The sequence below is a fragment of the Lycium barbarum genome, chromosome 11, assembly GCF_019175385.1.
Source record: "Lycium barbarum isolate Lr01 chromosome 11, ASM1917538v2, whole genome shotgun sequence".
Taxonomy (NCBI): domain Eukaryota; kingdom Viridiplantae; phylum Streptophyta; class Magnoliopsida; order Solanales; family Solanaceae; genus Lycium; species Lycium barbarum.
The window spans coordinates 112,404,795-112,423,066 of NC_083347.1; the positions used below are offsets into that span (position 1 = coordinate 112,404,795).

The following is an 18,272-nucleotide window of genomic DNA, read 5'->3' on the forward strand; positions in this document are numbered from 1 at the left end:
TCATATCTTTATTATGTTGTTATTTATGTCTTACATACTCAATACATTATTCGTACTGACGCCTTTTTTGTTTGTGGACGCTGCGTTCATGCCCGCAGGTAGGCAGGTAGACAGATCAGACCCTTAGGCTGCTTCCTTAGCGTTTGTATAGGAGCACTCCACTTGTTTCGAAGTTGTAGTTCAGTTGGTACGATTCTTTTGTGTATATATGGGCATGGCGGGGTCTTGTCCCGTCCTTATTATATTATGCACTCTATGTAGAGGCTCGTAGACAGATTCGTCCAGTAAGATGTCTTGTGATCTTCTCAGTCCATATTTTGTTATATCATTTTGACAACCTTGTCGGCTTATATATATGGGCATAGTTTGATGACCTATATACGTGCATATATCTCTTGGGCTCATGTCCCTTATAGTTTATGATATCACTTAGTTAGTCTTATGGCCCACTCAGGTATGATTATGTGATGTATGTATGTCATGAGGTGCTTAGTAGGTTAGCTCCGGTGCCCGTCATGGCCCTCTAATTGGGTCATGGGATTTCCGTTCTCCATATTGTTCTTTTATAGCTAGGCAACAGGGATAACTTATTCCAATTAACCAATTTTCACTTTTAAAACATAATGATCTGATAAGTGATAATCATGTGTTTGATTCATTATCTTTTTTATTAATATTAAAATATCTTGTTGCTAATTACTCCCTTCGGATAAAAAAAAGTGTCCACTTAGCCTTTTTTTCTTGTATCAAAAATAGTGTCCACTTATCAAATCAAGAAAGAATTAACCTTATTTTTTCAGATTTGCCCCTATTAAGTGCTATGTGATCAAATCCAATACATATTTAATTCGTAGCAGTTTAGTCAATTACTATTTTTTTCTAGGAGTTAATATTTTCTTAAGAGGTGTGCAAATGGCTAAGTGGACACTCTTTTTTATCCGGAGGGAGTATTGTTTAGTCTTTGTAATTTAACAAAGGTTTGATTAGATTAATCATTAGTCGTTAAAAAGATTTATTTGAATTTATATAAGAAATTTAGCATAATGTAAGTTTCATTAATCATTAAGCTTTATTTGAATTTAAGAAATTTAGCCTAATGTTATTTTCATTAAAACATACTACTCCCTCCATTCACTTTTACTTGTCCACTATGGACTTTGCACACCCCTTAAGAAATAATATTGAAGTGCATATTTTACCATGATACCCATATTAATTAGTATATAATTGTATTGGAGTTGGAAAATTATTTGGAATGAGTATTTAATGCTAAAGGTAAACACAGGAAAAATAAATTACTTTTCTCTTGATATGCGAAAGTGGACAAGTAAAAGTGAAAATCTATTTTTGGAATAGTGGACAAGTATAAGTTAACGGAGAGAGTATTTGGTTTAAACCAAAAACAGAGATGTGTAATTTCACCATGTTAAAAAAAAAAAGTGTAGTAGAATCCTATATATTGACATGTATATTCTATTATTATTTATCATGAATTCTTTTAGAGCTAAATTCAGAGTGCTATAACTTTTTTGTTAAAACATAAAATAAATGAAGATCTTAATCAAAATTTATTTATTTGACTCTTGAATAGTAAATTGGACTATTATAATTTTGGAGTAGATGTAAAATTTTAGAGAATAGATGATGTTTTAGTGATGTTGTCTGGATTATTAAAAATAAAGGACTTCTGTTTTAACTAACTATAAAGTTGTGGTCTGAGATCTTTTTAAAATGTGGCCCTTGAATAAGTAACAACAAATGTTCAATGTTTGTTCATTTAATTTATCTTTTGTTTCCTTAATAACATATTAAAACAGATGTTGAGACGGTAGTAGGTATTTAGGTTCTTGAGATTAATGTATATTTAAGATTTATATTTAAAAATCCAAAAAATAATTATATTTTTCTTCATGTGGATACTGATGAAAGATAAATTTGATTGGATAATGATGTAAGCTTAAAATAAAAAGTGTTCAATCCCTCTTTCAATTCAAGCATTTCAGACGGTTTTTAAAAAGAAAAAATTAGAACTATTTTTGTGTTTGGACATGTATTTAACTCGGAAAAAAGTTGAATTTTCATGAGTAGGAAAAAAATTCACTTCAAAAGCTCATCAAAATCACTTTCTTAAACTTGAAATTCCTCTTCAAATTCTATTAGTTTTTCTAAAAAAATCAGTCATATGATCAAAATGATGCTTTGAATTTATATGAAAAAAGGGTAGCTAAATTGTTGGGCTGGTGCTATCACGAGCTAATGCCATCTAGTAAAGAGAGATGTGGCAAAAGAGATTGGGCAATTCGCAGGAATGCCCTTATTTTGGGGTGATCTTTAATTTTAGTCCTTCGCCTAATACCATGAGGTTTGAAGTTTGAACTCCAGTTCAGTTAAAAAAAAAATTATAAGGCAGAGTTTTGTAGTAAAGTTAGGCCTACAGGCAGAATTTTACCTTCACGCAAAATTAAGGCAGAGTTTTGAAGGCAAAATTCTGCCTTTCGAATCCAAACCGTTGCCTTGTGATTTTTTTTTATTGAATTGGGATTCAAACTCAGAATCTCGAGATATTAGACGAAGGATTAAAATTAAAGACCACCAATCTGAGGGACAAAAATTAAAGACCAAAGACCACCCCAGAAGAAGATCAATCCGCGCAAAAAAAAATAAAAGGGGGTTCAAGTACATTTTATAAAGGAAAATATCCCACAAAAACAAAATGCTAAAAGAAAAGAAGAATGAGAAAAACGAAGTGCTGCAATGATTGAAATAATTGTGCAAATTTTTCTTAAGCGTGGGACCCACCAAATTGAAACAAAACTTTAAAAATTAAAAAGGAAAGACTCAAATGGTAGAGAATAGAATGGAGATGCAGTGAATCTACACCCATGTCAAAATCAAATCCAACTTGTCAACTTGGAAAGATTTGCTGTGACTTGTGAGCACAACCTTAAAATGAAAATAAAAAAATTGCCAGATTTAGAGGAAGCCTTAAGTTACACGGAAGATTTAACTAATAGTGACCTTTTAGTTGTGAAATTAGTATAGATGACTTGTGGGAATCACATCAAATTAAAATCTAATTAAATTTGGGATTAAGAAGATTGAGTTCAAAATGTATTTTTTTCAAACTTCTTAATCTTTTATAAAATAGAAAAAGATCTCAACTTAATCAAAAAAAAAAAACCCACCAGCCCCCCTTCTTCTCCTCCTACCCCTCCGCAGCCCCACCCTCGCCGCCCTCTCCCACCCCCACCAAAAAATTTTTTTAAAAGAAAAATTTTGATATTTTTTATTTGTTTTTTCACCAGCACCCCCTCCTCCTCCTCCACCCCCACACCCCCCACCATCCTGGCCCAATTTTTTTTTTTTTTAAAATTAATTTCTTTATTTGTTTTTTCACCCCCCTCCTCCTCCCAACCCTCGCTCCGCGCAATCACCCCCTCCCTCTCCCCACCCCCAATTTTTTTTTATCAGTCCCCACTCTTCTTCCTTCCACCCCTCGCCCCCCCCCCCCCCCCCGGCCCAATTTTTTTTTTTAAATTTTGTTATTTTATTTGCTTTTTCACCAGCAACCCCCCCCCCCCCCCCAAATTTTTTGTTTTAAAAGTATTGATTTTTCTTTATTTGTATTTTCAGCCCCCCCCCCCCCATCACACCCCCACCCACAAAAAAAATTTGATTTTTTTTACCGGTCCCCACTCCTCCTCCCACCCCTCCCCCCTCCCCACCCCCACCCCCTCCCCCCATAAAAAAAAATTGAAAAGTTTTTCTTTTTGTTTTTTTGCACCCCTCACCCTTCAAAAAAAAAATTGTTTTAAAAAAAGAAGTATTGCTTTTTTTTTTTATTTTTTTGCACCACCAACCGCCCCCCCACCAACCCCCCCCCCCCCCCCCCCCCAAAAAAAATGTTTTTTTCTTGAAAAGAAGTTTTGAATTTTTTTTTTTTTTGGTTTCTTACTTCTCCCACCCACAACAAAATGAAGTTTTGATTTTTTTTTTTTTTTTTGGTTTCTTGCTTCCCCCACCCACCCCCAAAAAAATTAATTTTGTTTAAATGAAAAGTATTGGAAAGTTTTTATTTTTGGTTTTTTTCCCCCCCCTCCCCCCCCATATCCCCCTCCAAAAAAAATTTTGAAAGGAAGTTTTGATTTTTTTTATTTTTTTTTTGGGTTTAGGAAAAGTTTGCCCTCCTTTTAGGGGGTTGGCTTCTACATTACCAAAAAAGCTCTCGTAATAGCAAAATATATAAATCTCTCTTTCAATAAACGGATTCGATCCACATTTCTTGTGCCGAATTCTTACGTTACCTAAATCAAATATCGTTTATGTATTAATAGATACACGAGTACATAGCTAACCAGTGATCATCAATTGCTCCTTTATATAACATATTCATATATTTTTTCCCTTTATCACACAAGCACAAAGATATAGCCACATATCCTATACCTCATCCACAAATTTAATTGATTATCCGAAACCGGGGTAGACAATCGTGTTTCATGATACTCATGTAATAATTTTAAAACTCATTGAACCTAAATTACATAAATCAGTTATGGTGTCGAAGCGAATTCAATGAATTTGTGGATAGATATACAGAGTTAATTCCTTGGATGGTCACCCAAGTTTAGAGATTTCCTACAAAAGTCACTTTTGTTTCATTTAGGACATTAAAGTCATTGAAGTATCACTATTCTCCTCAAAAAATACTAAACTCAAAAGCCTCATTCTCTCCTAGTTGGCATGCCACGTCATTAGAGCCCCATATATTTTTTAATAATAGACTTATTTAACTCATTAAACTCATTTAATCAAATTCATATTTTATATCTAATCAACTATGACCCGGTTAAAAAGCGGTAAAGGAACAAACAAGCATGTAATCTATATGAATTAGAATTAAAAGAGAGAATTTTTCTAAAACTATAGATAAGTATTAAAATTTAAAATAAAAAAATTGTTTAGAGCTTTATTTTAATATATTGCTAGGTATTAACATGATTAACATGACAAGTTGGAATAGCTATATCATAACATGAAATAAATTAAGAATATTTTATATTTCATATAAGAATAATAATATAATATTTCAAAAGAAAAAAATAAGAGTTATAATAAAATATTTTAAAATAAGTATTATAGTAATGAAAATTCTATATCTTTTGCATGAGAAATAAAAAGAACTCGATGGTATGAAAAAAAAAATGCCAAAAATTGCACACTACATATATAAGAATAGATAGCTAAAAATAAAGAGAAAAAATTTACACTAACTTTATTTTTTAAATATACGATTTAATTAGATGTTTTAAAAGTTAAACCAATACGAATGTAATTTTGTGTTATCTGTGTAATTATATTTTAATGTGGAAAGAATATGTTGTTTAATGTGGAAAAAAATATGCTATTTAAAAAAACTTGAATTTGAATAGAAAGATTAAATTACTTGAACTTTAATTTAAATTGAAAGATAATATATTTGAATCGAGATTAAAAAGAATTTAGATTTGAAAAAGTGGCTTAATAAAAAGTATGGTTTGATTCTTTTGCCGCTTCTTAACCATGTGATATTTAATTGGGTATAAAATATGAATTTGATTAAATGAGTTTGATGAGTTACATATGTCTATTATTAAAATAAAAAAATGAAGCTTTAGTGACATGGCATGCCAACTAGGAGAGAATGAGGCTTTTGTGGTGTTTAGGTACTTTTTGAGAAAAATAACGATACTTGAGTGACATTATTGTCCTAAATGAAACAAAAGTGATTTTTGTAGGAAATTTCCTAAACTTGGGTGACCATCCAAGGAATTAACTCATTTCTTTAGTTATTCGGTGTAGGAAATTATTCTAGTTCCTATTTTTATTTAAATAGCGAAATTCTTCTTCTTGAATATTTCTTCTATTTTCTTATTAATGGATAAGAATATTTCCATGAGTTGTACTAACAATATGGAGTAACTTTGAGAATGACAGATCTTGAAATTTCTATATAATAGTATGGAGTAACTTTGAGAATGACGGATCTTGAAATTTCTATATAATAGTAGTAGATATTATTTTTCAATTTCACATGATAGAGCTGAGGCTTTATATTTAATTTTTATCCACTTTACAGTTAGATGTTATTTCATATGTTAACATCTATCTATTTTATACTACATATTAACGTATTACTAATTTTGTAATCGAGAGAGGCGTAAGAGGTAATAACATTAATATTGATATGGATAGATGTTAATATTTATTTAGTAACATCTATCTCGTTTATGTTATAATTAATTTTACACTTATTTGTAATCAAGAGAGGCGGATAGTGTAGTAATTAGTTATAGCAAATAAAGTAACCGAAAGGGACTTACTATAAATAACATGTTTTAGTTCAAGCATATATTTATGGTTCTTTAATATTACTACTTTTTAAATTAATTTGTATAACCGAAAGGAGTGCAATTGATTGTTCAACTTAAGTAATAATATATAAATGTAATCGTGAGAGGCATTTATACATTTATGAGAAATAGAAATTGAAGATTAAAGAATTTACTTTATAATAGAAATATCAAGTGTAGTCAAGATCCCAACACCTTTTATTCTATTTGTGAAAAACTAAAATATATCTCCATTGCTCTATTTACGTATTTTTAGTTAATTAACTCACAACTCAACTCTTTTTTATTCTTTCAAATAGTAATTAAACCAAGAAATGTCTGTAGAATAGATAATCAATCTCTGTGGGTTCGACATCTTTCTATACTATTATTTGACAGAGTACGAGTTAAAATATATATACGCCATGTTAGGTTCAAGGTTTCACCTATTAATTTTGATGATAACAAACCAACATAATTATTAATAAAAGAACATTTACTTGTGGTAAATTTATTTTTGGTATAGGTTTATTTGATGAAGAAGGATTTGGTGAAGATCTAATCAAATATGGAAAATAAGATATTACGAGATGGAATTATGGAAGAAGATGTGAAAGAAAAATACTTACTCAAATCAAGGTGCAAGAATTATGGAAAGAATATTTACTACGATCCTATGGAAGAAAAATATTCTAGAAAAGGAAAAGATCGAGATCAATTTGTTACTTAAGGAAGGTCCACAATCTATGGAGTATCAAGATATGCCAAAAGTCTTAAGTGCACAAAAGTGTTCATGTTCGGAGTGATCAAAGTCCAAATGCTAGAAGACGAATGTGATTACATTCAAATTAATATAAATCAAGATCCAAGGTGAAATGAAGAGGATCTTGAAATTCTCTTGGGTTGCTTAAATAAGATCTCGTATTTGTACAAGCTAGAAGAAGAGTTCAGAGAAATTAATTGGAAGAATGTTCATTATGTTGGAAAGAAGATATTTTATAAAAAGGAAGAGATATTATAAAGATATTCAAATTTGAATATTGTTGACACCCAATTTTATCCCACTTTTCCTCTAAATAATTTCTTTACGCTTCCTAGTCATTAATAATTAATTTTTACTTATTAGCGTAATTATTTCCATTTCTAATATAGCTATTTATATTGGTAGTACCATTATTACTACTCTTATTAGTAGTATTAGTATTATTATAATTACATCTCGTTATTATTTTAATATTACTAAGACGTTATTGTCGTTATGCGAATTAGTACATTTATAGTCTATGTTACCACTATTATTAATTCATTAGTAGTTTTATATGTAAATTTTCTAGTTTATAATTTTATTTTTTGCCATATTACATGTGGACACCCAATTTTCACCTAATAAACCGAGTCTTTTAAATTTTAAATTTTTCGAGTCCAAGGCGGAGTAAGGATGCCCTTAAAAAAAACAATTATGAGAAATTTGCAAAAATTGATGTTTAATTATTTTTTTTTTATACAAAATTAACAATTACAAGAAATTACAAGTTATTTACTTTTACAAACGTGATTTGAAAAGAAGATACGTATCCCGCCCCGTCTAACTCGGAAAAATTATTAATTAACATGATATATGAATTACGACCCATTTTGACCGCATTTCTTTATATATTTTTAAATATTGCTCGGAGGTATATCAATATTGGACTCATTTTGAAGCTCGTATTTTAAAACGTCGTGTTATAATTTTTATTTCGTCAAAATATTATTTTACAAGGGGCAAATTCTTGATAATTCTATCTACCCTTTTTCCCTATTCAAAAAAAAAAAAATCCTTTTCAAAGTCCAGCTTTCCATCTGATTTCTTTCTCCTTTTTCTTTTTTGGGGCTCCACATGTTCCAACTTTCCATATGATTTCTTCCTCCTTTTCTTTTTGGGGCTTACACGTTTTTGACTGCATTTGCTCCTTCTTCCCCAATTTCAACGACACAATCCTTTTGTTTTCTACTACCAAATCACCTCTCTCTCTCCTCATTATTTTCCCGAACAGTAGTTGACTAGATTTTTTGACAGGCTTACAATTCACCCCCCCCCCCCCCCTCTTGTACTTTCAATTGGTATCAGAGCCTCATTTCACATTTGTGTTTTTTTGCTTAACAGCAAGTGAGAAAAGATCCATGGCAGGGCATCAAATAACAAAAGCCATATTTCAAGAGGGACTCTCAACAAGTAGGCCACCCTACTTCAATAGTTTATATTACAGTCAGTGGAAGGCCAGAATGAAGATCTATGTTCAATCGACAGATTATAGAGCCTGGCTAGTTATTCAGAATGGGCCACGACCTATTCCAAATAATAGTGATGGAAAGAAGATTGAAAAAGAGACATCAATGTTTGACTACACAAAAGAATATTTGGATATTATGGAAACAAATGCTAGAGCAACGTACCTACTCTATTGTGCTCTTGGTGAAGAAGAATATGAGAAAATATCCTCTTGTAAAACTGCTAAAGCAATATGGGAAAAATTGGAAGCTATCCATGAGGGCACCATAAAAGATAAGGTATATCAAGAAAACTTGGATAAGGCATCCAACAACGTCAAAAGGAAAAGAAGAAAGAAGCAGAGAGCTCAATCCATCCAGAATCAAAAGGTCCAACAAAGAGAGAACATACACTGCTACGAATGTGGTAAACTTGGACATATTAAATTAAAGTGTCCTAACAACAAGAAGAAGAATTCCAAAACTTCAACTTGGAGCGACGAGGATGAATCTGATAAAGAGAGTAATCACGGAGAAATGGCGTTCATGTGCTTCCTGGAAGGAAAAGAAACAGACAAAAATCACAGAACCTCTTCTTCGAGTGACGAGGAAGAAATCGATGAGGTATGCCATACTCCTATCATGACTTGTAATAATTGTGATGATTTGCAGGAAACTCTAGATCTAGCTTTGAAAGATTTGCAAAGAATTCTTGGTGCATTCAAGAAAGTCCAACGAGAAAAGAAAGACTTAGATATTCGACTTAAGGAATGTCAGACTAAATATGACTTACTTCAAGAAGAAAATTCTGAGTTGCACAAGCAAATGAAGACTTTGCACAAATCTTGTAGTCACCACTTTGATCAATGAAAGTCGACTCATCTCCTTAAGAACTACCAGTTTACTGAAAAGGGATCCACTAGTAGATGCCCTACTTCAACTAAGTCAACTCAGGTAAGGTTCAAGTCGACTAATAAGGAAACTGCAGGTGAACACTCTTATTCTCATATTACATGTCATTACTGTGGTAATTCTGGACATAAAGCATTTATGTGCAATTATGCTAGAAATCATGTAAGATCTAAATATGTTTGGAGACCCAAACACTTACATGCATCTCCAACTACACAATTTACTAACCATGAAGGACCCAAAAACACTTGGGTACCAAAAGCAAACTAATTTGTTTTGCAGGAATTCCTTGAGTCTAGCTATAAACAGAATGATTCATATTTGCATATAGGCTGATCAAGGAACAACATATGCTCTAAAGGTCATATGTATTCTACAATAATGAAGGAGCTAGAACATATGATGGTAAAGCTGAAATGATTGGTACTGAAGTTTATTCAAGTCTTTCTACTGCATTAGGTGATGTATATTGAGCCATTGATTTAAGCTTAGTCTGATAGTAGTCAACTGTAGATGGTTTGAGTCGACTAATTGCATCATGCTACTATTTTGTTGATACTGGTTATAACCTTGAACTAGAGTCTTTGAATGACTAGAATACATGGCTTGCACTTTTTTAATATATATATATGTTACAAGTAATTAGGACAAGTAAGCATGCAATCGTTATTGATATTATACAAATTTAATTCACATATATGTGGGTATGAGATCATTCTTGAAGGAATCGCATGTATGATATTCTCTCTCTTGGTAAGAATAATAACTCCTCATTCAAAGCCCAAGAACGGTGTATAACTCGAGGCCTTCATAACCTCCTCATATGGACATATTCAAAATCTTGAAGGCAAGAGGTATGTATTCACAAGTTACATGAGTTATGATTTTGGTCTATCTTAACGAACTCTTTATATGAGATATGAAAAGGAAGAAAAATCATTTCTTGATTATTCTCATCCTTTTGGTTGCAAATGTCTATCGTCATGGTAAGGACCAAGTGGTAAAATTCATGGCATATTCTGTAATCTTTATTACTGATAATTCTTATGGCTTTTAAACAATTAGTTATAAAGATCTTTATGCACGTTCTCTTTAGACTAATGTTTGTTGAAGTGAAATTGAGCATGAAAATGAAGAGCGTACTCTGGACAACAAGCAATCGATTGATATGAATATGTATGTACAAGCTTAACCAGATATGAAACATTGAAATAAATGAAAGATTCCGGCAACGCAAGAATAGTTGAATGCAAATGGAGGAAATAACATATGGGAACTTATAGCCAAGGAAAATGATCTACAATTATGAATATTTAGATGAACCTCATGAAAATGGTAAGGTTGTAAGAACTAAGGGTAAACTTGTAGCCCAAGATTTCACAACAAGAAGATTTTACAAGGTATTCGAACTTGAGATGATTACGAGGGAGAATTAACATCCTTCTTCAAGTTTCAAATAATGCAAAGTTAGATGAGAAGTTTTTCAGCGAAGCCAAGTATTCAAAGGGAGTACTCAAGAGATTTTGTATGAAAAATTCATTGTACACGAATACTGTAGTAAGCTCATCATATCTCTCTCGCAAAGAAGAAAAACGGTAAGTACACAAATCAAAAGTGCCAAGGTATGATTAACTCTCTATTGTAATTCAATAATGATTAGATTTCGTGTTTAAGCCACCCTATTCTTTTATAAAAAGATTATTGAGATTTCTGGTTGGCACTCAAAAATTTGATTTTTGTATCCAAGAACTAACAGTTTTGATCTAGCGGGATACCCTCAGATGCAAACCTTGCAGGAGACAAAGTTGACTGGCATAAATCATGTTTTGATCATGTATATCATGAAGAGTCAAGAGCAAGGATTCGCAACTTTATCTAGCTGATAAAAGATTATATGGAAGCTTGGATTGAAGACATTGCATATTAAGATGCAGATATTTTCTCACTTTGAGGAAAGAAATTGATATGGCAATGAAGTACAAATTTATATCCTTTCATGATACAAATTGGTTCATTATTCTCTTAACTACTATATGTTTATCATTTGTGATTTTGCAAGACATTGAAAATATTTTTGAAGATTGAGTCAATCACAAATTTTCTAAAAATGGACTCAAAATATTTCCTACAGTGCTACATTTTTGTAAGACCAAAATATCTCACTTGTTCTGAATTGGTCTTTGGTCAACCCATTATAACTGTGCAATGACTTTGATATTGAATTAATGATTTAGACATTTTGATCAAAATTAATTTTGGGTTACTTGAGATTCTACATGTGATAATTGTGATTTAAATATTTGTATGACTCTTAATGCTTATTAGTTCATATTGTAAACTAGATATGAGAATTTGAAATTATTTGTAAGTATATGCTCAAAAGTACTTTGGGAAAATTAAGCATCCTGTGAGTTTTTTGCTTTAAATCTTTGCTGAGGTGCAGCTATACGTTCCACCCTTTTGATGATGCCAAAAGGGGGAGAAGTTTTCCTGTACAAAACGTTTGCTTTGTTAGTATTTTCAGACAGGAAATGCACAAGAAGAGCGATAAAGTATAAAGTGAGGGGGAGCCACTCCTTCAAGTTGTGCTTCAAGAATCAAGGAACATACATTCAGGGGGAGCTCACTAATTCGGGGAAGTTCACATCCTTCTTATCATCTTTGATTCTATCTTTTATTAGAATTGAAATTTTTGTACTCAATGGTTTGCCATCATCAAAAAGGGAGAGATTGTTAGGTCTAAGGTTTCACCTATTAATTTTGATGATAACAAACCAACATAATTATTAATAAAAGAACATTTACTTGTGGTAAATTTATTTTTGGTATAGGTTTATTTGATGAAGAAGGATTTGGTGAAGATCTAATCAAATATGAAAAAGAAGATATTACGAGATGGAATTACGGAAGAAGATGTGGAAGAAAAAAACTTACTCAAATCAAGGTGCAAGAATTATGGAAAGAATATTTACTACGATCCTATGGAAGAAAAATATTCTAGAAAAGGAAAAGATCGAGATCAATTTGTTACTTAAGGAAGGTCCACAATCCATGGAGTATCAAGATATGCCAAAAGTCTTAAGTGCACAAAAGTGTTCATGTTCGGAGTGATCAAAGTCCAAATGCTAGAAGACGAATGTGATTACATTCAAATTAATATAAATCAAGATCTAAGGTGAAATGAAGAGGATCTTGAAATTCTCTTTGGTTGCTTAAATAAGATCTCGTATTTGTACAAGCTAGAAGAAGAGTTCAGAGAAATTAATGGGAAGAATGTTCATTATGTTGGAAAGAAGATATTTTATAAAAGGGAAGAGATATTATAAAGATATTCAAATTTGAATATATTTGCTACAAGTTTGCAAGGAAGGTGATGGATTTTACACACTATTACGGAAAGAATATTGTGTAGATTTGGTAAATGTTACAAGCTTTTTTATGGAAATAAATTATATTTCCAGGATCTATGTACGGAAGGAAAGCGCCTATGGAATCAATAATTAGGCAGAAGATTTATACAAGGTATGAAAATGAAAACATGCCTAGTCTATTGGACTCTTACACAGCAACAAGGAAAGGAATATGTTTAACATATGAATTGAAGGAAGACCTCATAAATGCTTCACGATTCATACGTTATGGAAGGATCTGCCAAATATCATCAAAGACTGAAGGAGGTCCAAATGGGTTATTTAAGGAATTAATTTATTCCCTGCAAACACCAAGAAGATTCATTAGACCAATTAAGGAAAAGATTTCTACAATCTTCAAGGAGCATGTGCTGCCTCATACAGTTGTGAAAAGAATTTACATCAAGGAGTAACGAGAAGCTACAACATGCACTAAAAGGAAAAGTTCAAGAAAATCTTCAAAGAGAATATTCAGTCACGGTCATGCGAAATTAACTATCCAAGATTAGAAGACTACTACATTGGGAAGAGCAACGACTAGAAGGCCAAGTATAAAAGAGAAGACATCTGCAACAATTAGACTTACGCAGCCACTTATACTTTCGTCTCAACCTTCTCAAGTTCTTTGCTCTACTTTTCATAAGCATTGTAATCTTGAGTGACTTACTGTGTAAACAAAAAAGAGGGGAAAGATATAGTATAGTTGGTGAGGCTTTATATTTAGAGGTTGTGTCATGTTCGTTTCTTTGGTCAACAAGTGAAAATCAAAGAGTCGTTATTGGTGATTGAGTGAAAAACCAACTTTCTGCGTTGTTGGTGAACGTGTCAAAACCAACCCTTGTTCGTTGTTGGTGAGTGAGTGAAAACCAATCTTGTAAAAGTTGGTGGTGAACGAGGAAAACCACAAAGGCTGTACTCAACTCAAACTACAAAGAGCTGAAAGAAATGACCTCCTTGCAACCCAAGGGCACTAGATTAGGATACCACATTGGTTCCGAACCAGTATAAAAATTCCTTATGTCATATATTTTATTACTCTCATATTATATTCTGCACCGTTACTATTTATTGTGGTTTATACTTGTGCAAATCGAAGGACTAATAATTTTGTGCAGGCTGTCTCGCTATCAGTCGACTGACACCGAACAGTAGTTGGCTAGATTTTTTAACAGGCTTACAATTCACCCCCCGCCCCTCTCGTACTTTCACGCCAGACACTCGTCAGATGACAAGTGTGATACATAAAACGGAAAAGGGCCAAAAATGTCCTTCATTCGCATATTTTGCTAAAAATATCTCTCCGCTTACTTTTGTGGCTTATGTATAATTTTTTTAATTTTTTTTTTTTTTACATATCATATTGTTATTGGACTAAATTAATTTTTTTCCCCTTCAATTAAACCCGTCCCAACCTAACATACTCTTCTTTATTATAAAATATACAAATTATTTTAATTGTTCATGACAAATTATTCTATTTGTTCACCAAAAAAACATCGAGAAAAATTATTATTTTTATTTATTCAAGTACTTGTTCTGGGAACTGATTTGCTGAAGAAACAACTGAGAAGTTGAGATTCCAATCGAAATTGTAAGAAAGTTTGAGAAGAAAGCAACAACTAGAGCTAAGTTTTTTAAACTTCATTCTGTCGTTTTGTGGCAACAAATTGAGGTAGCTTAGCTTGCTTGGATAAATTTAGATTGTCAATTTGTCATCCTCGGATTTCTTATTTGTTAAAACTTAAAACGTCAATTTGTACCATTTTTCCACCTAAGGCACGCATCTTCTAGGATATTGCGGTAATAAAAAAACGAAAGGATAATTTCACTTTTTGTCTTCAATTGAATTCAATCAATTCAAATGTGATTGAATTATATATATTATATTAATTTAATTTAGAATTTTAATTAGAATATAATTAATTTAAAATTTTCAAGAGAATATATAAATAAATTCAAAATTTTTATACTAAATTGGATTTTAAACATTTGAATTTTAATTACATTTCACCACCCATAAAGTGGTCTTAAATCTTAATTACAACTCGTTTAAAATAAAGTATAAAATTATAAATTTATTGAATAATTATTAATAATAAAATTAATGAAGTTACTAATTTCTTAGCTTAATAAATGACTGTTACTGGTTTTAAGGTAACTCAAGCGAGGCAACAAATTGGGTCAATATGGTCTTAGTAGAGTCCAAGTTTTGATAGAGCTTTAATCGAGTAAGTTAAACTTTGATCTAAACCTTAACAAGCCAAACTAAAATACAAATAAGCTGAGTCGAGCCAAATAAGTGCTCAACTCTATGCCCTACCCTAATCATAATAGTTGGTGAAGAACATTTAGTCCTAGAAATTACGTACATTTGTATTTTTATTATATCCTCCTAAAATATAGAGAAAATTTACCAAGTTGATAACTGGGTAATTACATGAATTGGCAGTTCATAATCAATCTTGGCAATCTTGGCAATCTTCAACACGGATAGTTGAGCTTAATGATACATATGAACCAAATAGATACTCATTTCATTTCACACATAGGCCTTCTTCAAAAGTAGAAGAAAGATACAAAGCTTTAGTAATTTCTATTTTCTAACAATTTTGTGTGTGCTACAGTCAAAGGCCTTAAATAGCAAATTCTAACCTCTTTCATGTTCCTTAATTGGAAATCCAATTAAGATCCATTTTATATCATAAGAGTTCAAAAGTTGGCTACTGATGTTGTCTAATTTAAGGGGCAAGGCCAAAGGATGAAGCCGCCATTGGTATAACAACAAAACGTTAGGGGTCGTTTGGTAGGGGAATTAGATGAGTTATCCCGATTTGAATTTGGGGTTAAATTTATCCCATGTTTGTTGAAGGTATGATTAGATGAAATCAGTAACAAAATCAAGACTATAGTATGGATAACTTATCCCATATAAAAAGTAGCATATTTTCATCTCTTTCTTCGGGTAGGGGGTGGATATCGGGATAGACAAACTCAAAAGGCAAAGAACCAAAAAAAAAAAAAAAAAAAAAAAAAGAACAATAGTTGCTGCACATATGACCCAAAAAACAGAAATATAATTAAACAACTTTCTTATACTTTATTCATGACATAATAGTTGCACATATATCCAAACTATTAAGTTTGAAAATGCAAATACACATCTTTTTGCATGTAAGAATGAACAAACCTTATATGTAAACAATGACATCTCCAGTTTTTCCCCTTCGATATTCAAAGATTCAAATTAAAATAGTAATATTTTAGAAGGAAAAGTTGAGCATGTCCATGCTTAACTTCTCCATCATGAGAGTCTCCATAAAGCCACAACTATAATTTGGGGTGGCAATAGGCATCATCTTCTTATTGTAGGTTCCAAATTTTGGCTTAAGGGCACAGCTTGAAGAAATAGCCACAATTGGAATGTTGTCACAATTGCACATCTCAATCATATATCCATCTGGATCATGGAAAAATACTTGATCCACTTTGATCCCTTCTTCTTCTACCACTGCAGTCACATACCTCATTTCCATCTCATCTAACCTCTTCTTCACCAAATTAACATCAGTGCACTGCTCAATACAAAAAAAAAAAAAAAAAAAAAAAAACCAAAAATAGAAATAAAATAGTAGGATCAGCGTGTGGCTTAGTGATCGATAAAGTGGTCCGAGAGCCACGAGAACCCAAGGTTCCAATTCCAATAAAAGCAAAAAAATTAGTATAGTAGAGGATTTCTTCTAATCTGTCTAAGTGCAAGAGTTCATTTATACCACCATTATAAAAAATAAAAAGAAATTGCATATTCCTCTGTTCAATTTATATGGTCACGGTTGACTGAACAGAGAAAATTCATTAAAGAAAGATTTTCTAGGTTTTAATTTATATGCCAATGTTTGATTGGACAAAGATAATTTAAAAATAAAGACTTTTAGCAAATAGCAAAAGTACCACAAAAACTAGTGGGACGAAACCCACGGCGCCAGGGCTCAAATTAAATTCTGCCAGAAGCAAAAAATGCTAGAAATGATTTCTTTCCATCTATCGAAGAGCAAGAGTTATGCAGTACTAGTGTTGCTGGGAAGCGACAAGTAACTAGCTAGAAGAATAGTTCAAGAGCACGCTAGCTAGCTCGAACACTACAATTATAAATATATATTTTTTTAATAAATTTGCATACTCCCTTTCTATTTATCACTAATATTTTACCTGAAAGGAAATGTGGTTATCCTTTGGATTAATGGGTCGTGGTTCAACATCCAAGTTCTCCATGGCTTTATTCTCAAGCAAGTGAATCCCAATGCCATAATTGTACAGCCTTCAAAATTTCAAAGGCAAAATTTTATCAAACTCTTGCACAGATCAAAGTTTATTAATATGCATTAGTATTTAATCTCTTATGTCGAAAAGTTTATGAATATGCCTTAACATTAGCCCATGACAAATGTATTGTATTCCGAGGCGAACGGAGTATATAATCAACCGGTTCAACTGAATTTAGTATTTTTTTATAGGAAACACTTAAGTGTGTGTGTTTCATATTAAAAATACCGAATTCAGTTGAACCCATTAATTAATTATATACTCCATTCGCCTCGGAATAAAATAAGAACCTAAAAATTAAAAGAATCAAATTTAAATTTTGAATCCACACTAACCAGGCTCCATGGAAATTGAAAGAAGAAGGGCGTTTGATAAGACAAAAGCCCAAGACATCTTCATAGAACCTCACAGAATTCCACACATCTTTCACCAACAAAGAAACATGGTTCAATGAAAGTAAAGGCAATGCTTGGTAACTCACTTCCTCAATCTCCATATTCATCTTAATTATCTCTTTTTCTTTTTCTTTCACTATATAACTGAATTCGTGTTTGGATGATCAGTTTAGGCTAGAGATGTTGCTTATTTATATTGCATGCAGGGGTTAGCTTCCATCCCACTACTTACAACTTATATAATAGGAACCTTCCTAGCAAATTCTTGTCATGAAGTACGTACAATAGGACAAACATTTGTAAGCTGTTTAACATCTTCTTATGGAATTGAGTTGTGTACTGAAAGTGTATATAAAGGAATTAAGTTATATATACGGATAATGAAAAGAATTTCTTCATCATCAATTTAATTAGTTGTAGCAAGTCATTACTTTATTTTTCAGGTTACTGTATTAAGCTTGCTACAAAGACATAATTACCAGTTGTTATAAGTTAATTTAACCTGATGGTATAGAATTTTTATATATCGACAATGCAGAAAACTTAAACTCGAATGTAATTAAGCATATTTACATCTGCCATGCAAAGACACTAATGTTGTTGTGCTCCGCGTT

At 31.9% G+C, this 18,272-nt stretch overlaps 1 protein-coding gene across 1 annotated transcript; it reads right to left on the bottom strand.

Annotated features, from left to right (window-relative positions):
- Positions 1-15,997: 15,997 nt before the first annotated feature.
- Positions 15,998-17,818, bottom strand: LOC132617165 (glyoxylase I 4-like). The gene is made up of 3 exons (XM_060332112.1): positions 17,599-17,818; positions 17,150-17,258; positions 15,998-16,515 (listed from the first exon to the last, which is right to left on the bottom strand). Exons 1-3 carry the CDS (start codon positions 17,763-17,765, stop codon positions 16,204-16,206), a joined length of 588 nt encoding a protein of 195 aa, XP_060188095.1. The 5' UTR covers positions 17,766-17,818; the 3' UTR covers positions 15,998-16,203.
- Between the last annotated feature and the right edge of the window lie 454 nt (positions 17,819-18,272).